The 19,557-nt window shown below is 35.8% G+C and overlaps 1 protein-coding gene across 7 annotated transcripts in view; it reads right to left on the reverse strand.

The window, feature by feature from the left end:
• RBBP8 (RB binding protein 8, endonuclease) overlaps positions 1 to 19,557 on the reverse strand; it is a 104,630-nt gene that overhangs the window by 61,075 nt on the left and 23,998 nt on the right. For all 7 annotated transcript variants that reach the window (XM_055323883.1, XM_055323876.1, XM_055323877.1 and 4 more), the window contains one exon: positions 4,447 to 4,489. In XM_055323883.1, coding sequence (XP_055179858.1) covers positions 4,447 to 4,489 — 43 coding nt within the window. The remainder of the gene's footprint in view (positions 1 to 4,446; positions 4,490 to 19,557) is intronic.

Raw genomic sequence — 19,557 nt, forward strand, 5'->3', positions numbered from 1 at the left:
ATTTCTTGGCAGCTAAAAAGGGAATTATCTTTACTATAAAGCTGGATAACTGAATATGGTAAATGTTAATTTTTATATTTCCTCAGTGAAAATTAAAGTAATTATTATTTTTCTTTAAAGAATGGCAAGGGCACAAAGGTGGCTCAGTAAGTTAAGCATTTGCCTTTGGCTCAGGTCATGGTCTCAGGTTCCTGGGATCGAGCCCCACATTGGGCTCCCTGCTCAGCGGGGAATCTGCTTCTCCCTCTGCTTCTTCCCTTTGCTCATGTTCTCCTCTCTCTATCCCATGTTCTCTTTCAAATAATTAAATAAAATCTTAAAAAAAAAAAAAGGAATGGCAAATAAATAGGATGATCAGATTCATGAATTGATAATTAAGACAGTTAATCAGTTGGTAAGTAATGGATATACATTGGCAAAGAGATGTAGTCCATGTTCACAAGCAGGTTAAAACAATCAGGCGGACCTGGCTTAAGTATAACTTTTCAAAAACAATCTCACAATATTCAGCTGTTGACATTTTTCCATGTTTAGTTTTATAAATGAATTTGTGTAAGAGAATACCATGAACTACATGCAAGAACTATCATCAAAGCACATATCTGAAACAACCAAGTGATGAATAAAATATGGTATAATTAATTCCTCTTCTAATTGCTTTTTTCCAGGTGGGAATCTCTAAGGATAGGGAATCCCTATTTTTTTTTTAAAGATTTATTTATTTACTCATTCATGAGAGACATAGGCAGAGGGAGAAGTGGGTTCCATGCAGGGAACCCGATGGGGGACTCAATCTCGTGGTATCACGCCCTGAGACAAAGGCAGATGCTTAACTGCTGAGCCACCCAGGCATCCCGGGGAATCCCTATCTTATAAATATAGCTATTCTAACAATATGGAAATAAGACATCCTGATTATTCTTACACCCTCACCGTATACTGTAAAATATACCGATATAGGGGGATTATGGTAATATAGTCAAGCTCAAGTTCCTGATTTCACAATGCAAAGATTTAACTTACTACAAAATAGAGCACCTCATGAATTCTCTGATTACTCAGGGAATTCAGTAACTTACCCGCGCTTCCAAAATGTACACCCCAAGCTACCTGAGGTACACAGGTACAAAGCAGTTACAATATATATTAGAAGGTTGCTAAGATGATCAAATGACTCTGTAAACTTACAAATGAAGGCATTATTATCAGCTATTGAAAAACCAGCTTTGTTTCCATTCTTTAAAAGTCAAAGTTGTGATAGATTATTTTTGAGAAAGTAAAATTCAGCAATCATTTACAGATTTAAGAAGTTTCTCATGTGGCTGATTGGTAATAGATACGGAGAAATACATTTGTGTAAAAAGTCTGTAATAAAAATGTACATTTGTGATAAGCAAATCTAGATGGCTTCTAATTATGTGTTACCATTCAATTGCAGGGTAATGATTCTGATTCAAGGTCTACCTTGTAGTTATAAATCTAGGATTTAAAATAGTAATATATTTTGGGGCACCTGAGTGGCTCAGTGGTTGAGCCTCTGCCTTTGGCTCAGGTCATGATCCCAGGGTCCTGGGATTGAGTTCTGCATCAGGCTTCCTGCACAGAGCCTGCTTTTCCCTCTGCCTATGTCTCTGCCTCTCTCTCCGTGTCTCTCATGAATTAATAAAATCTTAAAAAAAAAAAAAGTAGTATTTTAGAAAAGAAAATTACTAGGCCTACACGAAGAATCCATTTTAATAAAACTAAATTCCTTTAAAAACATGTTGTGAATGCAACTTAAAATGTGTAATCAAATCACAAACACAGTAATTTCTGTGTTTCAGTACTGCTTCTTAAAAGTGACCAACATTTTGATTAAAAGATGTCATTCTGGGATACCTGGGTAGCTCAGCGGCTCAGTGTTTGTCTTTGGCTCACGGCCTGATCCCAGATTTCCAGGACCAAGTCCCACATCAGGCTCCTTGCATGGAGCCTGCTTCTCCTCCCTCTGCCTGTGTCTCTGCCTCTCTTTCTGTATCTCTCATGAATAAATAAATAAAATCTTAAGAAAAAAAAAAGATGTCATTCTAATCAATGGTTGTTAATCCAGCATTAACAAGATTAACATGGAACCAAGGTACAATATAAAGTACTCATTTTCTAACTACTAATCAACGCAGAAACATTACACTTTTGATATTAGAAAAGGCCAGAAGTTGGACGCCTGGGTGGCCCATTCAGTTAAGGGGCTGACTTGAGCCTGGCTCAGGTCAAGATCTCAGGGTGGTGAGACTGAGCTCTGAGTTTGACTCCACCCTGAGGTGGAGCCTGTTTAAGATTCTCTCCCTCACTCTCTCCCTCTGCACACCACCCCCAACCCCTGTTCATGTGCTGCACATGCTCTCTAAAAAAAAAAAAAAAGAAGAAGAAAAAGAAAAAAGGCCAGAGGGAACAAGTTTGGTATGGTACTTATTTTCTGATTAACAATGTTTGTAGCAACCAACACTAGCTGGGCTATAAATAAAAACGAGGATGGCAACAACACAATAAATACATTTTATAATTTTAAATCTCAAATGACTCAAAGTATTTTCACCATTGAAAAGAAGTGTATTTATTTCTAAGTAAAACAAAGATGTTTCCCCTTTTTTATTTCAAGTGGATTAAAAAGAGAAATTTTACTTAAGAAAATGATCCTGTTTTTCTCTTTTGACACAATTTCAAAATATTTATTTTTAGAATAACTCTTATTATTGGAAGAATTTACATTTAGAGTTTTCTTCTGCTACTCTTCAGATAATTCTGACATACATAAACATAAGGTGATACCATCAATACTAACTAAAGTACACTAAAGAGCTGGAGTTTTTAATATCCCTATTGCCCACAGAAACAGAAGGTAATTTGTGCCATAAAAGGAAATCATGCCTCAAAAGTTGCACTGGCAACTACTCTCTAAACTGTAGGAACAGGGCTAGTCTAACTATAGTGACATTTTTGGTTGCCTGTCCAACAGCTATTTCTTTCTCATTCCTTGCTAAAAGAATGCTGAATTTCTTAAATATGCAACAGCTGCTTAAAGAGAAGATGATCTCTCCAGATTCAGGAGATGAATATTAATTTTAAAATTTTTTTTAAATGTTCCATTTTAAAATAATTTCAGATTATAAGTTATAAACATAGAACAGAGTACCTGTATATCTATCACTCAACCTCTCAAAATGTTAACATTTTGTGTAATCATGATACAATTATGAACATCAAGAAATGAACACTGATACAATACTATGAACTAATCTATAGATCTATAGACCTTATTCAAATTTTGCCAATTGTCTCTCTAATGTCATTTTTCTGGTCCAGGATCTAATCAAGACCCTACACTGCATTTCATGTCATGTCTCCTTCAATCTGGGGCAGTTTGTCCAACTTTCTTTGTCTTTCACAGTCTTGACATCTTTGAAAAGTACTGGCCAGTTAATTTGTCCTTCGACTTGGGTTTTCTGCGTCTCCGCATGACAAAACATGGGCTGGGGTAATGTGCTCTTCTTAGTGCATCAAATCAGGAGGTGTGTGAGACTGACATACCATTATTTCTAGTTAACTTTCAGTTTGATAGAGATGAAATTTATAATTTTATATTTCTGAATTTCAGTCATCTCCCAAACATGATTTTCTAGGTATGAAAGAAACTTTCCAATTTTCATTTTCAGATTATAATGGAGAAAAACAACTGGGTGTGTTTTGATGGGTGGTTGTTAACTTCAGATTTTGGTTAGAGCCTTAGAAGCTTTAGGAATATGAAGTAACGGAGGCCCAGTGGTATTTATACACCATAAAGCAAATGCAATATTAGTCACAATGATATTAATTTTGTTATGAGCAATAATATTCTATGACTCCATATGTTTTAGATTCCCCGAATGTGGAAGATGTAAAGAACCATGAATAAGATCTGCTTCTGACTTAGAAAATCAGATCTGATTCTAGGCTTAATAACCAAAACAATTTAAGGGACTCTCTGGTAACTTCACACTGGTTAATAAAGGGGTCTCATATGTTCCCATTTCTTTTATCAGTTCAGAAATCCCATAATTATTCTGCTCCCTTCTTGTACTCCAGGTGTTAATCACAGCTGAGAAAAGAATGTCATTAATAGATCAAAAATGAATGTCTAGACCAGCTCTCATCTTAGTACTTCATGGAAAAAAAATTATATACACGTACAAACTTATATGTGTGCACATATAAAAATTATATTAAAATATAAATACATGCAAATATTAACTAAGATATACTCAAAATTAAATTATTCTTTTTACCTTAGAATTTTGAAAAATTCATTGTCAACTATCCAAGGTCCATGTTGTAAAGCTAATTTCTTATAAATAAGACACTGAGGTCAAATAGAACATCAGTGTCAATTGCTTTAAAAATAAGTAATCAGTGTTATATACTGATACTTACAAAATTCGTTCTTTTTTCAGTTTGGTTACTTTTACTTGTAAACCTGAAAAAGAAAAAAAAAAAAAACACAGTATTTTATTTATACATTCATCATCTCCAAAGTAGTTGATCTGAGTTTCTTTATGAGTCTAATGCTACACTATTAAGTCACTCAACTCTGGGCTCTGAATAATGAGCCAGGTCCCATTAGTTTGGAGAGTGTATTTCCCTTACTTGTACCCTGAGGTCACAAAAGTATATCTGCAACATTACTGCTTTTAGTCTACTATGTGACAGCTAAGTAGAATGAAATTTTCTCCACCTAAAGTGAGTTACTTCCTTTATAATAGCAGGGGCAAGCATATAATTAGAGGTTCACTATAAACGAAGGTCTATGTTCTGACATAGCCTAGGTATTTGCTAACAGTAATCGTGCTTATGTAGGCTCAAGTCTTCTGGGATTAAAATAGATTGTGGCAGGAAGTCCTGGACAGGGAGCGAAACTGCTTACACTAAAGTACTTAACAAAGTACACTCAAGATAGCTGTTCTATGTATTTTTAATTTTTTTTTAAAGATTTTTATTTATTTATTCATGAGAGACACACACAGAGAGAGAGAAGGGGGCAGAGACACAGGCAGAGGGAGAAGCAGGCTCTATGCAGGGAGCCTGACATGGGACTCGATCCTGGGTCTCCAGGATCAGGCCTTGGGCTGAAGGCAGCGCTAAACCGCTGAGCCACCTGGGTTGCCCTGTATTTTTAATTTTAATGGAATCTGACATGAAACACAAGAAAAGATCTCTGCCTATGGAACTCAAGTAGTTATTGTGAAGAAAGTAAACTGACGGGCACTGAAATTGCAAAGAAGGATATGAACAAAATAGGGTGACATTTCTAATTTTCAGAAATAATAATTAACAAAAGGAGAAAAACAATCATTAAACAAATATGAAAAGCTATCCAACATTACTAGCAACTAACTATAAATTCAAACCAAAACAATTACTTAGCAAAATTATGATCATAATACCTAATATGATAAAAGTGTTATGAAACTATACTCCTGTACTTTGCTGGAAATACTACAAATTTGATACAATTCTTTTGGAAAGCAATTTAGCAATATGTAATAGGACTCTTTCATCAAGATCTCATTTCTTGGATTCTAACCTACGAATATAATCCAAACCAGAAAAACTTATAGTCACAAAGGATACTGAACAATTTAAAGCAATATAAAATGCTTAAAATAGGGATATGTTTAAGTAAAATATGATATAAACACTTGATGGAATAATACAGTTATCAAAAGCATTAGGTAAAAAAAAAAAGTCTGTTTAGCAACACTAAACAATTTGGTTTTCTATTTTCTCTTTGACCTCTATTTTCTGCAATGTGATTATCATAAAGGAAGGAAAAGGTTTCTGTGTTTACTTTTTCTGATTCCTAAATCAATCTTTATAGTATTTTACAATTTTCCCAATTGTGGATACAAGTTTTACCTCCAGGAAATGTTCAATTGATACGATACAATTTTACTTATTTTTACAGCTTAAAACTTAAATAAACGAATATTATGAAAAGTAAAAAAAAGTTATAAATAATCAACTGTTCACAGCAGCTTTATTCATAATAGCCCCAAATTACAAACAACCCAAATGTCCTTCACCAAGGCAACTGTTAAAAAGAAAAAAAACTGGTGCATACTTATAGCACAATGGAATATTCAGCAATAAAAAGCAATGAACTACTGATACATGCAACAACTTGGATGGTTTCCAAGGAAATTATGCAGACTGAAAAAAAGCCAATTTCAAAGAATATATCCTATGTGATTGTACTTGTATAACATTCTTGAAAGGAAAAAATTATAAAGAACAGATTATGCATAGCCACAAACTGGAGGGGTAGGGATAGGAGAAATGGGGTCAGGAACTTTAAAAAGCAGTGTGAGAGATCTTTGGTGGTAGTCACAGGATCTATGTGATTTAACTGCATAGAAAACACGGTGCACACATATATGAGAGAATGCATATAAAATTAGAAGAATCTGAATAAGGTTGGTAAATTGTATCATTGTCCATCTCTTGGTTGTGCTATTATACTACAGTTATAAAAGATGCCTCCCTGGGTAAAGAGTACAGGACAATTCTTGATATTTCTTACAACTTCATGTGAACCTACGACAAGCTAAAATAAAAAGCTAAAAATATTTATGGAAAAAGATCAGCCCCAAGAGTTGGAAGACCATTAAAATATGAAACATAATAGGGGGACGGGGTGGCTCAGTCATTTCAGTGTCTCCCTTCAGCTCAGGTCATGATCCCAGGGTCCTGATATCGAGCCGCACATGGTGGTCTCTGCTGCAGGAGTGTGTGTGTGTGGGTGCGGAGAGCCTGCCTCTCTCTCTCCTCCCCCTCTGCCTGTTTCTCCCTAAACTGGTGTTCTATCGCTCTCTCAATCTCCCTCTCTCAAATAAATGAAATCTTAAAAAATAATAATAAAGGAAAATATTTTAATGTTAAGGATTAAAACTGGTACTATTTTTTAATCTTTTCCATTTGTCAAACAAATTCAGGTAATGACAAACGCATGAGAACCTGAAATTACTTTAGTAAATCATCAAATCATTTTGGAGAATTAAGAACTTATGACCTGGGATCCCTGGGTGGCGCAGCGGTTTGGCGCCTGCCTTTGGCCCAGGGCGTGATCCTGGAGACCCGGATCGAATCCCACGTCGGGCTCCCGGTGCATGGAGCCTGCTTCTCCCTCTGCCCCCCCCCCCCCCCCCGTGACTATCATAAAAAAATTAAAAAAATAAAAACTTTAAAAAAAAAAAAAAAAAAGAACTTATGACCTGATTAGGCCAAAAACTGAAGTCAGCAGTTTTTCACTCTTTTTTCTTCCCAAAGTGTGTGAAAATTTACTTATTGATAGATTTTCTTATTTTTAATTTTAGCTGACTTCTAAAATTCAGTGCAGCCAAACATGAAGTGGATTCTTGCCATGGCCATTTTAAGAAAAGAAACAATGGGATAGAAAATCCATATAAACATCAAAAGAAAATTCTTGGGAAATATGGAAAGAGTACTCTTTTATCTTACAAGCATTCAACACCTGTGAGGCATTTGTTCTGTCACGCAGATCAGCCCTGAAACAGGTTTATGTATGTATGTATATGTGTGTGTGTTTAAATTTTACCATTTGCTATTCATCAAGTCAATTAGGCATCTACAATTAGAACCCCTATAAAGTGTGCTTTAATCCTGCTCCACACCCATCGGAAGGAATGAGGCTATACAACAATGCAGCTCCTGTATGAACAGGTAGTCTGTTCGGCAAAGTATTTGGAGTTGTAACACTGGCAACCTGAGATACCTATTGAGGAAACAGCATTCACAAGACTAAGCACTGTACTACAAATTAACCCTACACTGGCTAACATATGAATATTAGAAGAAATGAAAGAATTAAGGGCCCATATGTATAGTTATAACAATGACACAAATTTATAAGAATTTAGAAATGAGGCAAGAATTTATTATAAACAAAATAAAAATCACTGTTAATTTTTTACTTATTTTAGTTGTCTACCCAGAACAATCCATATATGGTGTACATATATTGATTGAGTCACTTTATTGATTTTTTTAAAGATTTTATTTATTCATTCATGAGAGACACAGAGAGGCAGAGACACAGGCAGAGAGAGAAGCAGGCTCCATGCAGGAAGCTTGATGTGGCACTCGATCCCGGGACTCTGGGATCACGCTCTGAGTCAAAAGTAGATGCTCAACAGCTGAGCCACCCAGGCATCCTCGTATTGTCACTTTAAAACAAGTTACTTATGGTTTTGAATAAGCCTAGTAATACTTTTCTTGACAAATAGTGGTTTTGTGTATACAGCTCAAGCAATTAAATTTCTACCAAAATATTACTATTAGTATTTCTGCAAAGGCTCTAATAAGTTATTTCAATGCCAAAGTAAAAAATCTTGACTTTATAAGATGTTTTGTTTGGTCTTAAGATTTAATTATCTCAAAATGGATAAGTTACTTTCTGTAGACTCAATTGAACTTATAGATGTTAACACAAATGGAAAAATAATAGATGTGAGAGCTGCTGATAGAATTCTTAACAATGAGTTCAATTGAACTTATAGATGTTAACACAAATGGAAAAATAATAGATGTGAGAGCTGCTGATAGAATTCTTAACAATGAGTATGACACTGATGTCATGGACCAAAATTGCATCCAATTCCTTTCACTATTTATATAGTCTTAATATAAATGTTATCTTTTAGGAATTTTTGACGAAACATCTGAGGAAACAAATGAAATAGTCCAGAACTGAATCAAGAAGTATTTATCCTGTTGTATGAGAACCTCTACAGTTTCCTATTTATTTCTTTTTAAGTAATCCTCACTCAACATGGGGCTCAAACTCACAACCCTGAGATGAAGAGTTTCATGTTCTGACTGAGCCAGCTAGGCGCCCCTAGTGTTTCCTATTTCTTCAAAAGGGGTTCCAATTTTGTCCTGAAAAACCTGCCTAGTTTTCTAAGAAACTGATGTTCAGATTTACTAAAACATTATTAGATGAGATGCTGACAGTAGAACCCGGCACGGATAAGAGACTATTTATTAAAATGGTGCCATTCTAAGGTGCCTCTACACCACAATGGGTGTAGAGATTAATTAAAAATGAAAATCTTTGGGATCCCTGGGTGGCGCAGCGGTTTAGCGCCTGCCTTTGGCCCAGGGCGCCATCCTAGAGACCCGGGATCGAATCCCACATCGGGCTCCTGGTGCATGGAGCCTGCTTCTCCCTCTGCCTGTGCCTCTGCCTCTCTCTCTCTCTCTGTGACTATCATAAAAAAAAAAAAATTAAAAAAAAAATGAAAATCTTTAAAAAAAAAAAAAAGAAAAAGAAAATGGTAGCATTCTGAAAAATAAACATTCTAACTTCTATTTTATTACCTGTGCTTTTAAGTAATAAACTTGATTCTGAAAGATTTAAAAAGAAAAAAAAAAGATATTGCACCCAAATACTTCATTCAAACCTTTAAAATTGAACAAATTCTGAAATTTCTATTAAATTATATTAAAACATAAAACATGCTCTAACAAATTATCAGTAACATTTATCTGTAACAACTTGTTTTTGACCCTGATAGTAGCAGCATTTGCCACAAAAGGAACACAAAACACTAAAGGGAACAATCATGAAAGGATACAATTATCCTAAGGATACAAGATATAAAAACTAAGTCACAAATGTTTCCAGAATTTTCCAACAAAAATGGTCTCCTTTACATATTGTTTTTCAACAGAGGTTGACTTTATTCTTTCCCAATATAAAAAGAAATGCATGTAGCTTAATACATTCTTGTGATTAATGTACAAACTGTTTTGTATATGGCATGTTTTAGTTACCATTTTATCATGTTTTGGTCAAATGAGGGAAAAAAACATCTTAAGATACAGTGTGGGTATTCAGATGCATGTAAGTGCCTATGGGTGGGCAGACTTCCTTGGATATCTAAGTAAAAATTATATATTCAAGTACTCTCGTTCAAAACATTTCTTTTCTCTCTTTTTAAAATTGACACATAGGTTTAAAAGTTATGAGTCAATTTTGATTCCTATATATACTTCAAAACCTGCAAAGTCTGGACAAGTCCATGTTTGATGTCTTTCAAATAGCCTCTTATACTGGTTTCTCCAAGTGGATCCCCCACTTTAAAAAAAAATTAAGTACCCTTCAGGCATGTCTTTGATCTTATCACACAGTTGGAAGATCTAATTTTATATGGAACTATGTGGAATACATTGACAAAGAACTATGCTTTAAAAAGTCTGCTTTCAAAAAGAAAAAAAAAGTGTGCTTTCAGCAAACTTGCCTCATCTAAACCCACAATTTTTTTTTTAAAGATGTATTTATTTATTCATGAGAGACACAGACAGAGAGAGGCAGAGGGAGAAGCAGGCTCCTCACAGGGAGCCTGATGCGGGACTTGATCCCAGATCCTGGGATCACGACCTGAGCCAAAGGCAGGCCTCAAACCACTGAGCAACCCAGGCGTCCCTAAACCCAAATGTTTTAAAATAACATTACTTTTTTTTTTTTTTTTAAGATTTATTTATTCATGAGAGACACAGAGAGAGAGAGAGAAAGGCAGAGACACAGGCAGAGGGAGCAGCAGGCTCCATGCAGGGAGCACAATGTGGGGACTCGATCCCAGATCTCCAGGATCAGGCCCTGGGCTGAAGGCGGCACTAAACCGCTGAGCCACCAGGGCTGCCCTAAAATAACATTACTTTTTTAAAAATAGTACTCATTCAACACCTTTAAGAATCCAACATGATTCTGAAATTGGAAAAAGTACCCTGATTAATCTAGTATTCTAAGGTACCAGAAATTATCTTCACATCAATTCACACATATATCTAATACCTACCATTCATAAGACACAGATATTAGCTAAACATACTAAAAATGGTTATATTCCTCTCAATATTTTCAGTGTATACAAACTCTCTCTCTTGGGAATGTGATGAGTATTGGGACATAGCTATGAGCACACAATTTAAAATAATTATTGCCATATAATATTTGTGAGTTTTATATGTTTTATAATCTGATGAATATGGCATGTTGTTTCTTATAAAAAGTGTATTATTTATTTTCCTGACTCTTCCTCATCATAAAATAGGTATCTTCTGAAGACCCTGAAACACTGAGGAACCTGAAGAAGAAATCTGCCAAATATTTTATCCCTGTTAAATTAAGATCCTAAAAATAAAACTGGCCCAATTTTATTTTTATTTATTTTTTTAATTTTTTAAAAAATATTTTATTTATTCCTGAGAGACACAGAGAAGCAGAGACATAGGCAGAGGGAGAAGCAGGCTCCCCATTTGGAACCCGACGTCCACATCAATCCTGGAACTCTGGGATCACACAGAAGCTCAACTGCTGAGCCACCCAGGCATCCCAGTGGCTCAATTTTAAATGGGCATATATAAAAATGCTAAAATGATTACGCACAACATGGAAAAGCAAGCATGCTTGAGTTTAAATGAAATAATAACAAAAATAAGCCAGATATAAAACACTATATACATTGATCACAACAATACAAGCGACACAAATTTCTTTTAAAACTAGGAATGAGGGATCCCTGGGTGGTGCAGCGGTTTGGCGCCTGCCTTTGGCCCAGGGCGCGATCCTGGAGACCCGGGATCGAATCCCACATCGGGCTCCCGGTGCATGGAGCCTGCTTCTCCCTCCGCCTGTGTCTCTGCCTCTCTCTCTCTGTGACTATCATAAGTAAAAAAAATAATAATAAAAATAAAAAAATAAAAAAATAAAAAAAAAACTAGGAATGAGGGGCAGCCCGGGTGGCTCAGCAGTTTAGTGCCGCCTTCAGCCCAGGGCATGATCCTGCAGACCCAGGATCGAGTCCCATGTCAGGCTCCCTGCATGGAGCCTGCTTCTCCTTCTGCCTGTGTCTCTCCTGAATAAATAAATAAATAAAATCTTAAAAAAAAAAAAAAAAAAAAAAAAACTAGGAATGAGGGATGCCTGGATGGCTCAGCAGTTGAGTGTCTGCCTTTGGCCCGGGGCATGATCCTGGGGTCCCAGGATCCAGTCCTGCATCAGGCTCCCTGTGTGGAGCCTGATGGGTAGTAAAGTATTTCAGCATTTTAAATAAATATAAAATGCTGATATTTTCATGTTATGGGATTTAAAATACTGATGTTCATGAAAATATTCCATTGACCAAGCTATAAACTATGTAATTCATTCATATATCATTTATTATTTTTTTTTACTCTGTGCCAAGCACTCTTACCTACAAAGATGTAAAGATGAGTAAGATAGTTACTCTGCCTAATAAAAACTTATGATCTTCTTCAAGCCAGTTATAAAACAACAGAAAGTAATTTTTTTTTAATTTATTTATTTATTTATTTATTTATTTATTTATGATAGTCACAGAGAGAGAGGCAGAGACATAGGCAGAGGGAGAAGCAGGCTCCATGCACCGGGAGCCCGATGTGGGACTCGATCCTGGGTCTCCAGGATCGCGCCCTGGGCCAAAGGCAGGCGCCAAACCGCTGCGCCACCCAGGGATCCCAACTACAGAAAGTAATTATTTGAAGGTTAAAGAACTTAACTTTATGCCTGAAGACAGCAGAATGCTAATTCTGTATCAAATGTTTATTAGTAACTAACTCAAGTACATCTGGTCCTATTTAAATTACTTCAAAGTATTGTATTTGCTTCACTTCCAGGTTAACTTTTAAAATATGCAGCAGTAACACTCCCATAATAAACTTAAAGCTGTTCTTATTGGTACACCTATGTGATACAGTATGAGAAACCAAAAAGAAGATATTGCAGCTCTTTAACAGAAATTGGAAGACTTTATTCCTCCCCAGTTTTAAAAGTAGTGCATATAGTGGATTATATTGATGCTATTAGGATTACAAAGACTCTCTTGTGACTTATTTTTGCTATCATTATGCAATTATATTGTATAAACATTTTCCTTAAAAGAAAAAGAAGGGATCCCTGGGTGGCACAGCGGTTTGGCGCCTGCCTTTGGCCCAGGACGTGGTCCTGGAGACCTGGGATCGAGTCCCGCATCGGGTTCCCTGCATGGAGCCTGCTTCTCCCTCTGCCAGTGTCTCTGCCCACCCCCCATGTCTATCTTAAAAAAAAGAAAAAAAAAAAAGAATACAGAGCCCCAAAACCCACTGTGTCTTCTTCACTGCTGTATCCTCAGCAACTCCTATCATTCCTAGCATATAATCCAATTACTACTCCCTGAATGAATAGGAAGTCAGTATTAAAACTCAGAATTTTTCCTCAATGTTTTACACTAGATTTTCTGGGAGAAAACCGTATAGTCAAAAGAAGAGCAAATTAATTTAAAATATTCATATTTATCCCTGGACATATGACCATGAGCATAGTTCACTTTAAAATTAGATCTTTATCACTACAACAATTTTGAATTTCCATTTTTTAAAATATCTGAAGTCAATTATCTGCCTCAGTCAACTAAACAGCTCCAAGAAATTGAGACGAGAAAGGCCAACAATCCTAAAAAGTGAGCAATAAGGTATATAACAATTCATAAAAATTGTTATAAATTTGTAAAATTGTTATAAGTTCATAAAAATTCATAAAAAATATAAATTACCTTTAAGCATAAGCAGATGCTTAATCTCATAAGAGAAATACAAAAATAACATATACAGTAATCAAATATAACAAGAAGATGTCTTTTAGATTCAGACTTGAACAACCAACTATAAAGACACCTTAGGTAATTGTAGAAATTTGAACTCTTTCATCTATTAGATATTAGATGTTAATAAATTGTTTTGTTAGTGTGATAACAGATTTATTTGGTAAAAAAAAAGCCTACGGGAGGGACGCCTAGGTGCCTCAGCAGTTGGGTGTTTGCCTTTGGCTCAGGGTGTGATCTGCGGTTCCGGGATCGAGTCCCGCATCGGGCTCTCTCCATGGGACCTGCTTCTCCTCTGACTGTGTCTGCCTCTCTCTCTCTCATGAATAAATAAATAAAATCTTTAAAAAAAGAAGCCTACTGGAAATACATACTAAAGTATTTATAAATTAATTATGTCAGAGACGACAAAATGACTGACTGAAAGAGGCATTGAGAAGTACATGGAATACAAGTAAAATAAGACTGGCCATTTACTGATGATAGTTCAAGCTGAGTGATTAAGTATATAAGAGATTATTATACAGTTTTCTTTACTTTTATATATAGTATTTCCTAAACAAAACAGAACAAAATATTTTAAACTTTATTTTAAAAAAATTTTTAAAGATTTATTTATTCATGAGAGATACAGAGGCAGAGGCATAGGCAGATGGAGAAGAGGCTCCCCATAAGGAGCCCCAATGTGGGATGATCCAGCATCCTGGGATCATGCCCTGGGCCAAAGGCAGATGCTCAACTGCTGAGCCACCCAAGTATCCCCATTTTAAACTTTAAATTAGAAAAGAACATAGAAGAACTCAAACACAAAGGATTATAAAAGGGAGCCTGGGTGGCCCAGTTAGTTAAGAGTCTGTCTTCGGCTCAGGTCATAAACCTAGGGTCCTGGGATTGAACCCGATGTCGGGCTCCCTGCTCAGCAAGAAGTCTGCTTGTCCTTCTTCCTCTGCCCCTACTCATGCTCTCTCTCTGAAATAAGTAAATAAAATCTTAAGGAAAAAAAAAAAGATTATAAAAGTGGTTGCCAGTTTGTGTTGGGGTATAACTTTTTTTACTTTGTGTTTCAATATTTTTAGGAAAAAGTTTAAGCTAAAAAAAAATCAATACATAAAACAATAATAAGGAAATTGATACCTGGACTTCTATTTTAAAGATTTTATTTATTTATTTGAGAGAGGGAGAAAGTATGTACTCGAGAGAGCACAAGCAGTGGAGGAGAAGCAGGCTGCCTATTGTAAAGGAAGCCTGGACAGCCTGGGTGGCTCAGAGGTTTAGCGCTGCTTTCAGCCCAGGGTGCGATCCTGGAGACCTGGGATTGAGTCCCATGTCAGGCTCCCTGCATAGAGCCTGCTTCTCCCTCTGCCTGTGTCAGTGCTTCTGTCTCTCTGTGTGTCTCTCGTGAATAAATGAATAAAATCTTAAAAAAAAAAAAAAAAAAAGAATAGAAAAGAAAAAAGAAAAGGAAGCCTGACTTGGGGCTTGATCCCAGAATCCTGGGATCATGACCTGAGGTGAAGGCAGCTGCTTAACTAAGACACTCAGGTACCCCAATACCTGGATTTCTAAATGAAATTACACCCTAGTTGCATGAGCAATTCTATATGCTGAAAGAGGACTTTAATGGAAACATGAAACAGAATGATCTATCAAAGAATGAGACTAGAAGAGTAAGGGATACTTGTATAGTAGAGGTAGTTGAACTCCAACCTTTCATAATAAAAAAAAAAATTACAGAGCTTTTAATGTTTATTTCAGCTAGGAATGAAAAAAAAACTACAATTAATAAGTAAAGACCTCCAACAAAGTTGCAGGATACAAAATCAATACATAGAAGTCAGTTGTGTTTCTATAAGCTAACAATTAGAAAAGGAAATGAGGGGTGCCTGGTTGGCTCAGTCAGATGGGTATGGGACTCTTGACGGAAAAGTATGTGACTCTTGAGATCAGGGTTGTGAGTTTGAGCCCCATGTCAGGTGTAGAGATTACTTAAAAAAAAAATTAATGAACTTATAAAGAAAAAATAAATGAAGGAAACAATTCCATTTATAGCAGCATCAAAAAGAATACTTAAAATAGACTTAACCAAGGAAATGAAATATTTAGACAAAGAAAATTACAAAATATTCCTTAAAGAAATTGAAGAAGGCAAATTAAATAGAAAGACATGGCATGTTCATGGGCTGGAAAACCGAATATTGTTAAGATGTCTAAAAGACTACTCAAAAAGATCTATAGATTCAATGCAATCTCTATCAAAATCCCAATGAGGATTTTCTTTTTCTTTTTAGGATTTTTGAAGTAACAGAAAAATATCTTAAATCCACATGTAATCTCAAGGGACTCCCAATAGCCTAAATAATTTTGAAAAAGAACAAAACTAGAGATCACATACTTCCTGATTTCAAAACTTAACTAAAAGTTACAGTAATCAAAACAGTGTAGTACTGACATAAAGACAGAAGTGGAGACCAATGGAATAGAATACAGAGCCCAAAAGTAAACTCTCATATATATGATCAAATGTTTTTTGACCATGGTGCCAAGACCATTCAACGAGGAAATGGTCTTTTCAACAGTGCTGGGAATACTGGTTATCCACATGTAAAAGAATGAAGTGTGGCCCTTACATCAGATACAAAATGTAACTCAAAATGGATGAAAGAAAAAAAAAATGGATGAAAGATCTAAACATAAGAGCTAAAACTATAAGATTCTTAGAAGAAAACAGGGGAAAAGCTAAATGATCGATTTGGCAACGATTTCTTGGATAAGACACCAAAAGTACAGGCAACAAAAGAAAAAAATAGATAAATTGGGCTGTATCAAAATTTAAAAGTTCTGTGCATCAAAGGACACAATGAACAGAGTGAAAAAGCAACCCACAGAATGGGAGAAAATATTTACAAATTATATTACCTGATAAAAGATTAATATTCAGGGGCACCTGGGTGGGTCAGTTGGTTGAGTATGGGACCCTTGATTTTAATTCAGGTCATGATCTCAGGATTGTGAGATTGAGCCCTGCTTCTTGCTCTGCGCTCAGTGGGGAATATGAGATTCTCTCTCTTCTCCCTCTGTTCCTCCTCTGCCCATGCATTCTCTTTTTTTCTCCCAAATAATCTTTTAAAAAAGATTAATATCTAGAATATATAAAGAACTTCTACAACTCAACAACAACAAAAAACAAACCTGATTAAAAAATAGGCAAGGACTTGAATAGATATTTCTCCAATGATACAGAAATGGACAATAAACACATGAAAACACGTTCAACATCACTAATCATTAGGTAAATACAAAGCAAAACCACAGTATCACCTTATATCCACTAGGATAGCTATCACTATCAGAAAGAAAAGAAAAGAAAAGAAAAGAAAAGAAAAGAAAAGAAAGAAAGAAAGAAAGAAAGAAAGAAAGAAAGAAAAAGAAAGAAAGAGAAAGAAAAGAAATGAAAAAGAAAGAAAGAAAGAAAGAAAGAAAGAAAGAAAGAAAGAAAGAAAGAAAGAAAGAAGTGTTGGTGAGAAAATGGAGAAATTATAATCCTCATGCACTGCTGCTGAGAATGTAAAATGCTATTATGGAAAAGAATATAGTAATTAAAAATTAAAAATATAATTACCATATAATTAAGCAATCCCATTTCTAGGTATATACCCAAGAGTTGAGAGCAGGATCTTGAAGAGATTACTTGTACACTCATGTTCAGAGCAACAATTATTCACAATAGCGAAAGGATGGAAGCAACTCAAATGTCTAATAATGGATGGATAAGCAAAATGTGGTATATACAATGGAATATCATTCAATCTTAAAAAAGAAAAAAATTCTGATGCTACAGTATGGATGAACCTTGAAGACATCATGCAAATGAAATGAGCCAGTCAGAAAAAGACTGTAACATTCCACTTTTACAAGGTGTTTACAGTAGTCAAAATCACAGAGATAGAAAAGTAGCTGCCAGAGGCTGGAGGCAGGTAAATGGGGAGTTATTGTTTAATAGGTATAAAATTTCAGTTTTACAAGATGGAAGAGCTCTAGAAATGGATGTGGTGATGGTTGCACAACATTATGAATGTAATACCACTCAACTGTGCAACTGAAAGTGGTTAAGATGAAAAACTTAAAGTATATTTCATGACAATATACTTTTTTTTTTTTTAATTATTCCTGAAAGACACAGAGAGAGAGGTAGAATCAGACAGAGGGAGAAGCAGGCTCCTCATAGGGAGCCCAATGCGGGACTTGATCCCCGGACTGGGATCACACCCTGAGCTGAAGGCAGCAGACGCTCAATAACTGAGCCACTCACGCGTCCCCCTCATGACAATTTTTTAAAAGTAACTATCCCCATTCTTCAAAAAGAGATAGTAACTCTCCCTTGAGATAGTAACTATCCCGTGCCAAAAGACATAGAAGATAAGAATTTTCTAAGATTTCTTAAACATTTAAATTTTCTCATGTTTACTTTGGCCATTCTTTTTTTTTTTTTTCTAGAAATTAGCAGTTTACAAAAATCATAAAGAGGAAAATAAAAGGTATCAGTATGTGAAACCTCTGTTACAAATTTTTTTTTGTTACAAATTTTTAATAGTATCTGATTGTATCTAGCTGGGATGGTGGTCCACAGCAGGCATTGATAATATAATGGTGCTGCTTCAGAAGGATAGCATTCTAGTATCTAATCACTAACACATATTTTCTTTACTATGTGCCAGAAACTCTCCCCAATGCTTTACATATATAAAACTATTTAATACACTATTAAGTAGCTATTATTAGTATCTTTATTTTATAAATAAGGAATCTGATGCATCATAAAGTTAAATAACTTGTACAAGGCCACTACCTTTGAATGGTGAGATGGCTTTCAAATGGCATCTTAGATGGCAGCCTCCATCCAGAACTCACAGACTTAACAAGTATATCTCTTTCTCAACACAGCACTACTCCCAAACCATAGAAATAGGTGTTGTAGGATTTACACTAAATCCTAAAGGCAAAGCATGATAACAATCCCTTAAGTATAGTACATACTGTTTTACATAATCTGAGCCTATCTCCCCTTCTAGCATTATCTCTTATCCACCTGCCCAATAAACTCCCATCTCCTGCCTCATTCCCTCTGTGGGCTATACCAACCTGTCTACAGTTCCTTGATTAAAATGAGGCCATTGGGATCCCTGGGTGGCTCAGCGGTTTAGCGCCTGCCTTTGGCCCAGGGCGCGATCCTGGAGTCCAGGATCAAGTCCCACGTCGGGTTCCTGGCATGGAGTCTGCTTCTCCCTCTGCCTGTGTCTCTGCCTCTCTTTCTCTCTCTACATCTATCATGAATAAATAAATAAAATCTTTAAAAAAAAAAATTAAAATGAAATAAAATTAAAATAAAATAAAATGAGGCCATTAACTGCCAAACCTTTGCATATGCTGTTCTCTTGACTTCATTCGATTGTAAAGCCTGGTGTGACAGTAAATCTCACATGCACCCCTGTTCTTCCTTTGTGTTCCCAGATAACAGGGTACACTACAAGATCCCTTAGAACTATAACTATATATGATTCATTCTTATTCACAAGTTATGGCAGATGACAAGTGCACCCCTTCAATAAGTGTCTCCCAAGTACACTGGAGGCATGCAAGAATACTTCTGGGGCTCATGTTTCAGAACCTATTAATTAATGATGAGTCCATTATGATGAAGTTCTGCCAGAAACTACATTTACCACAGGAAAAGTTCCAACACCTAGATTTAGGTGGATCATGTTTTAATGGCACCCCAGCATAACGTAAAAGCTGCAAAGCACTGTACTATTAAACCTATAGTTGGGATCCCTGGGTGGCGCAGCAGTTTAGTGCCTGCCTTTGGCCC

This window comes from Nyctereutes procyonoides, unplaced genomic scaffold (genome assembly GCF_905146905.1).
Source record: "Nyctereutes procyonoides isolate TBG_1078 unplaced genomic scaffold, NYPRO_anot_genome, whole genome shotgun sequence".
In the NCBI taxonomy this organism is placed as follows: domain Eukaryota; kingdom Metazoa; phylum Chordata; class Mammalia; order Carnivora; family Canidae; genus Nyctereutes; species Nyctereutes procyonoides.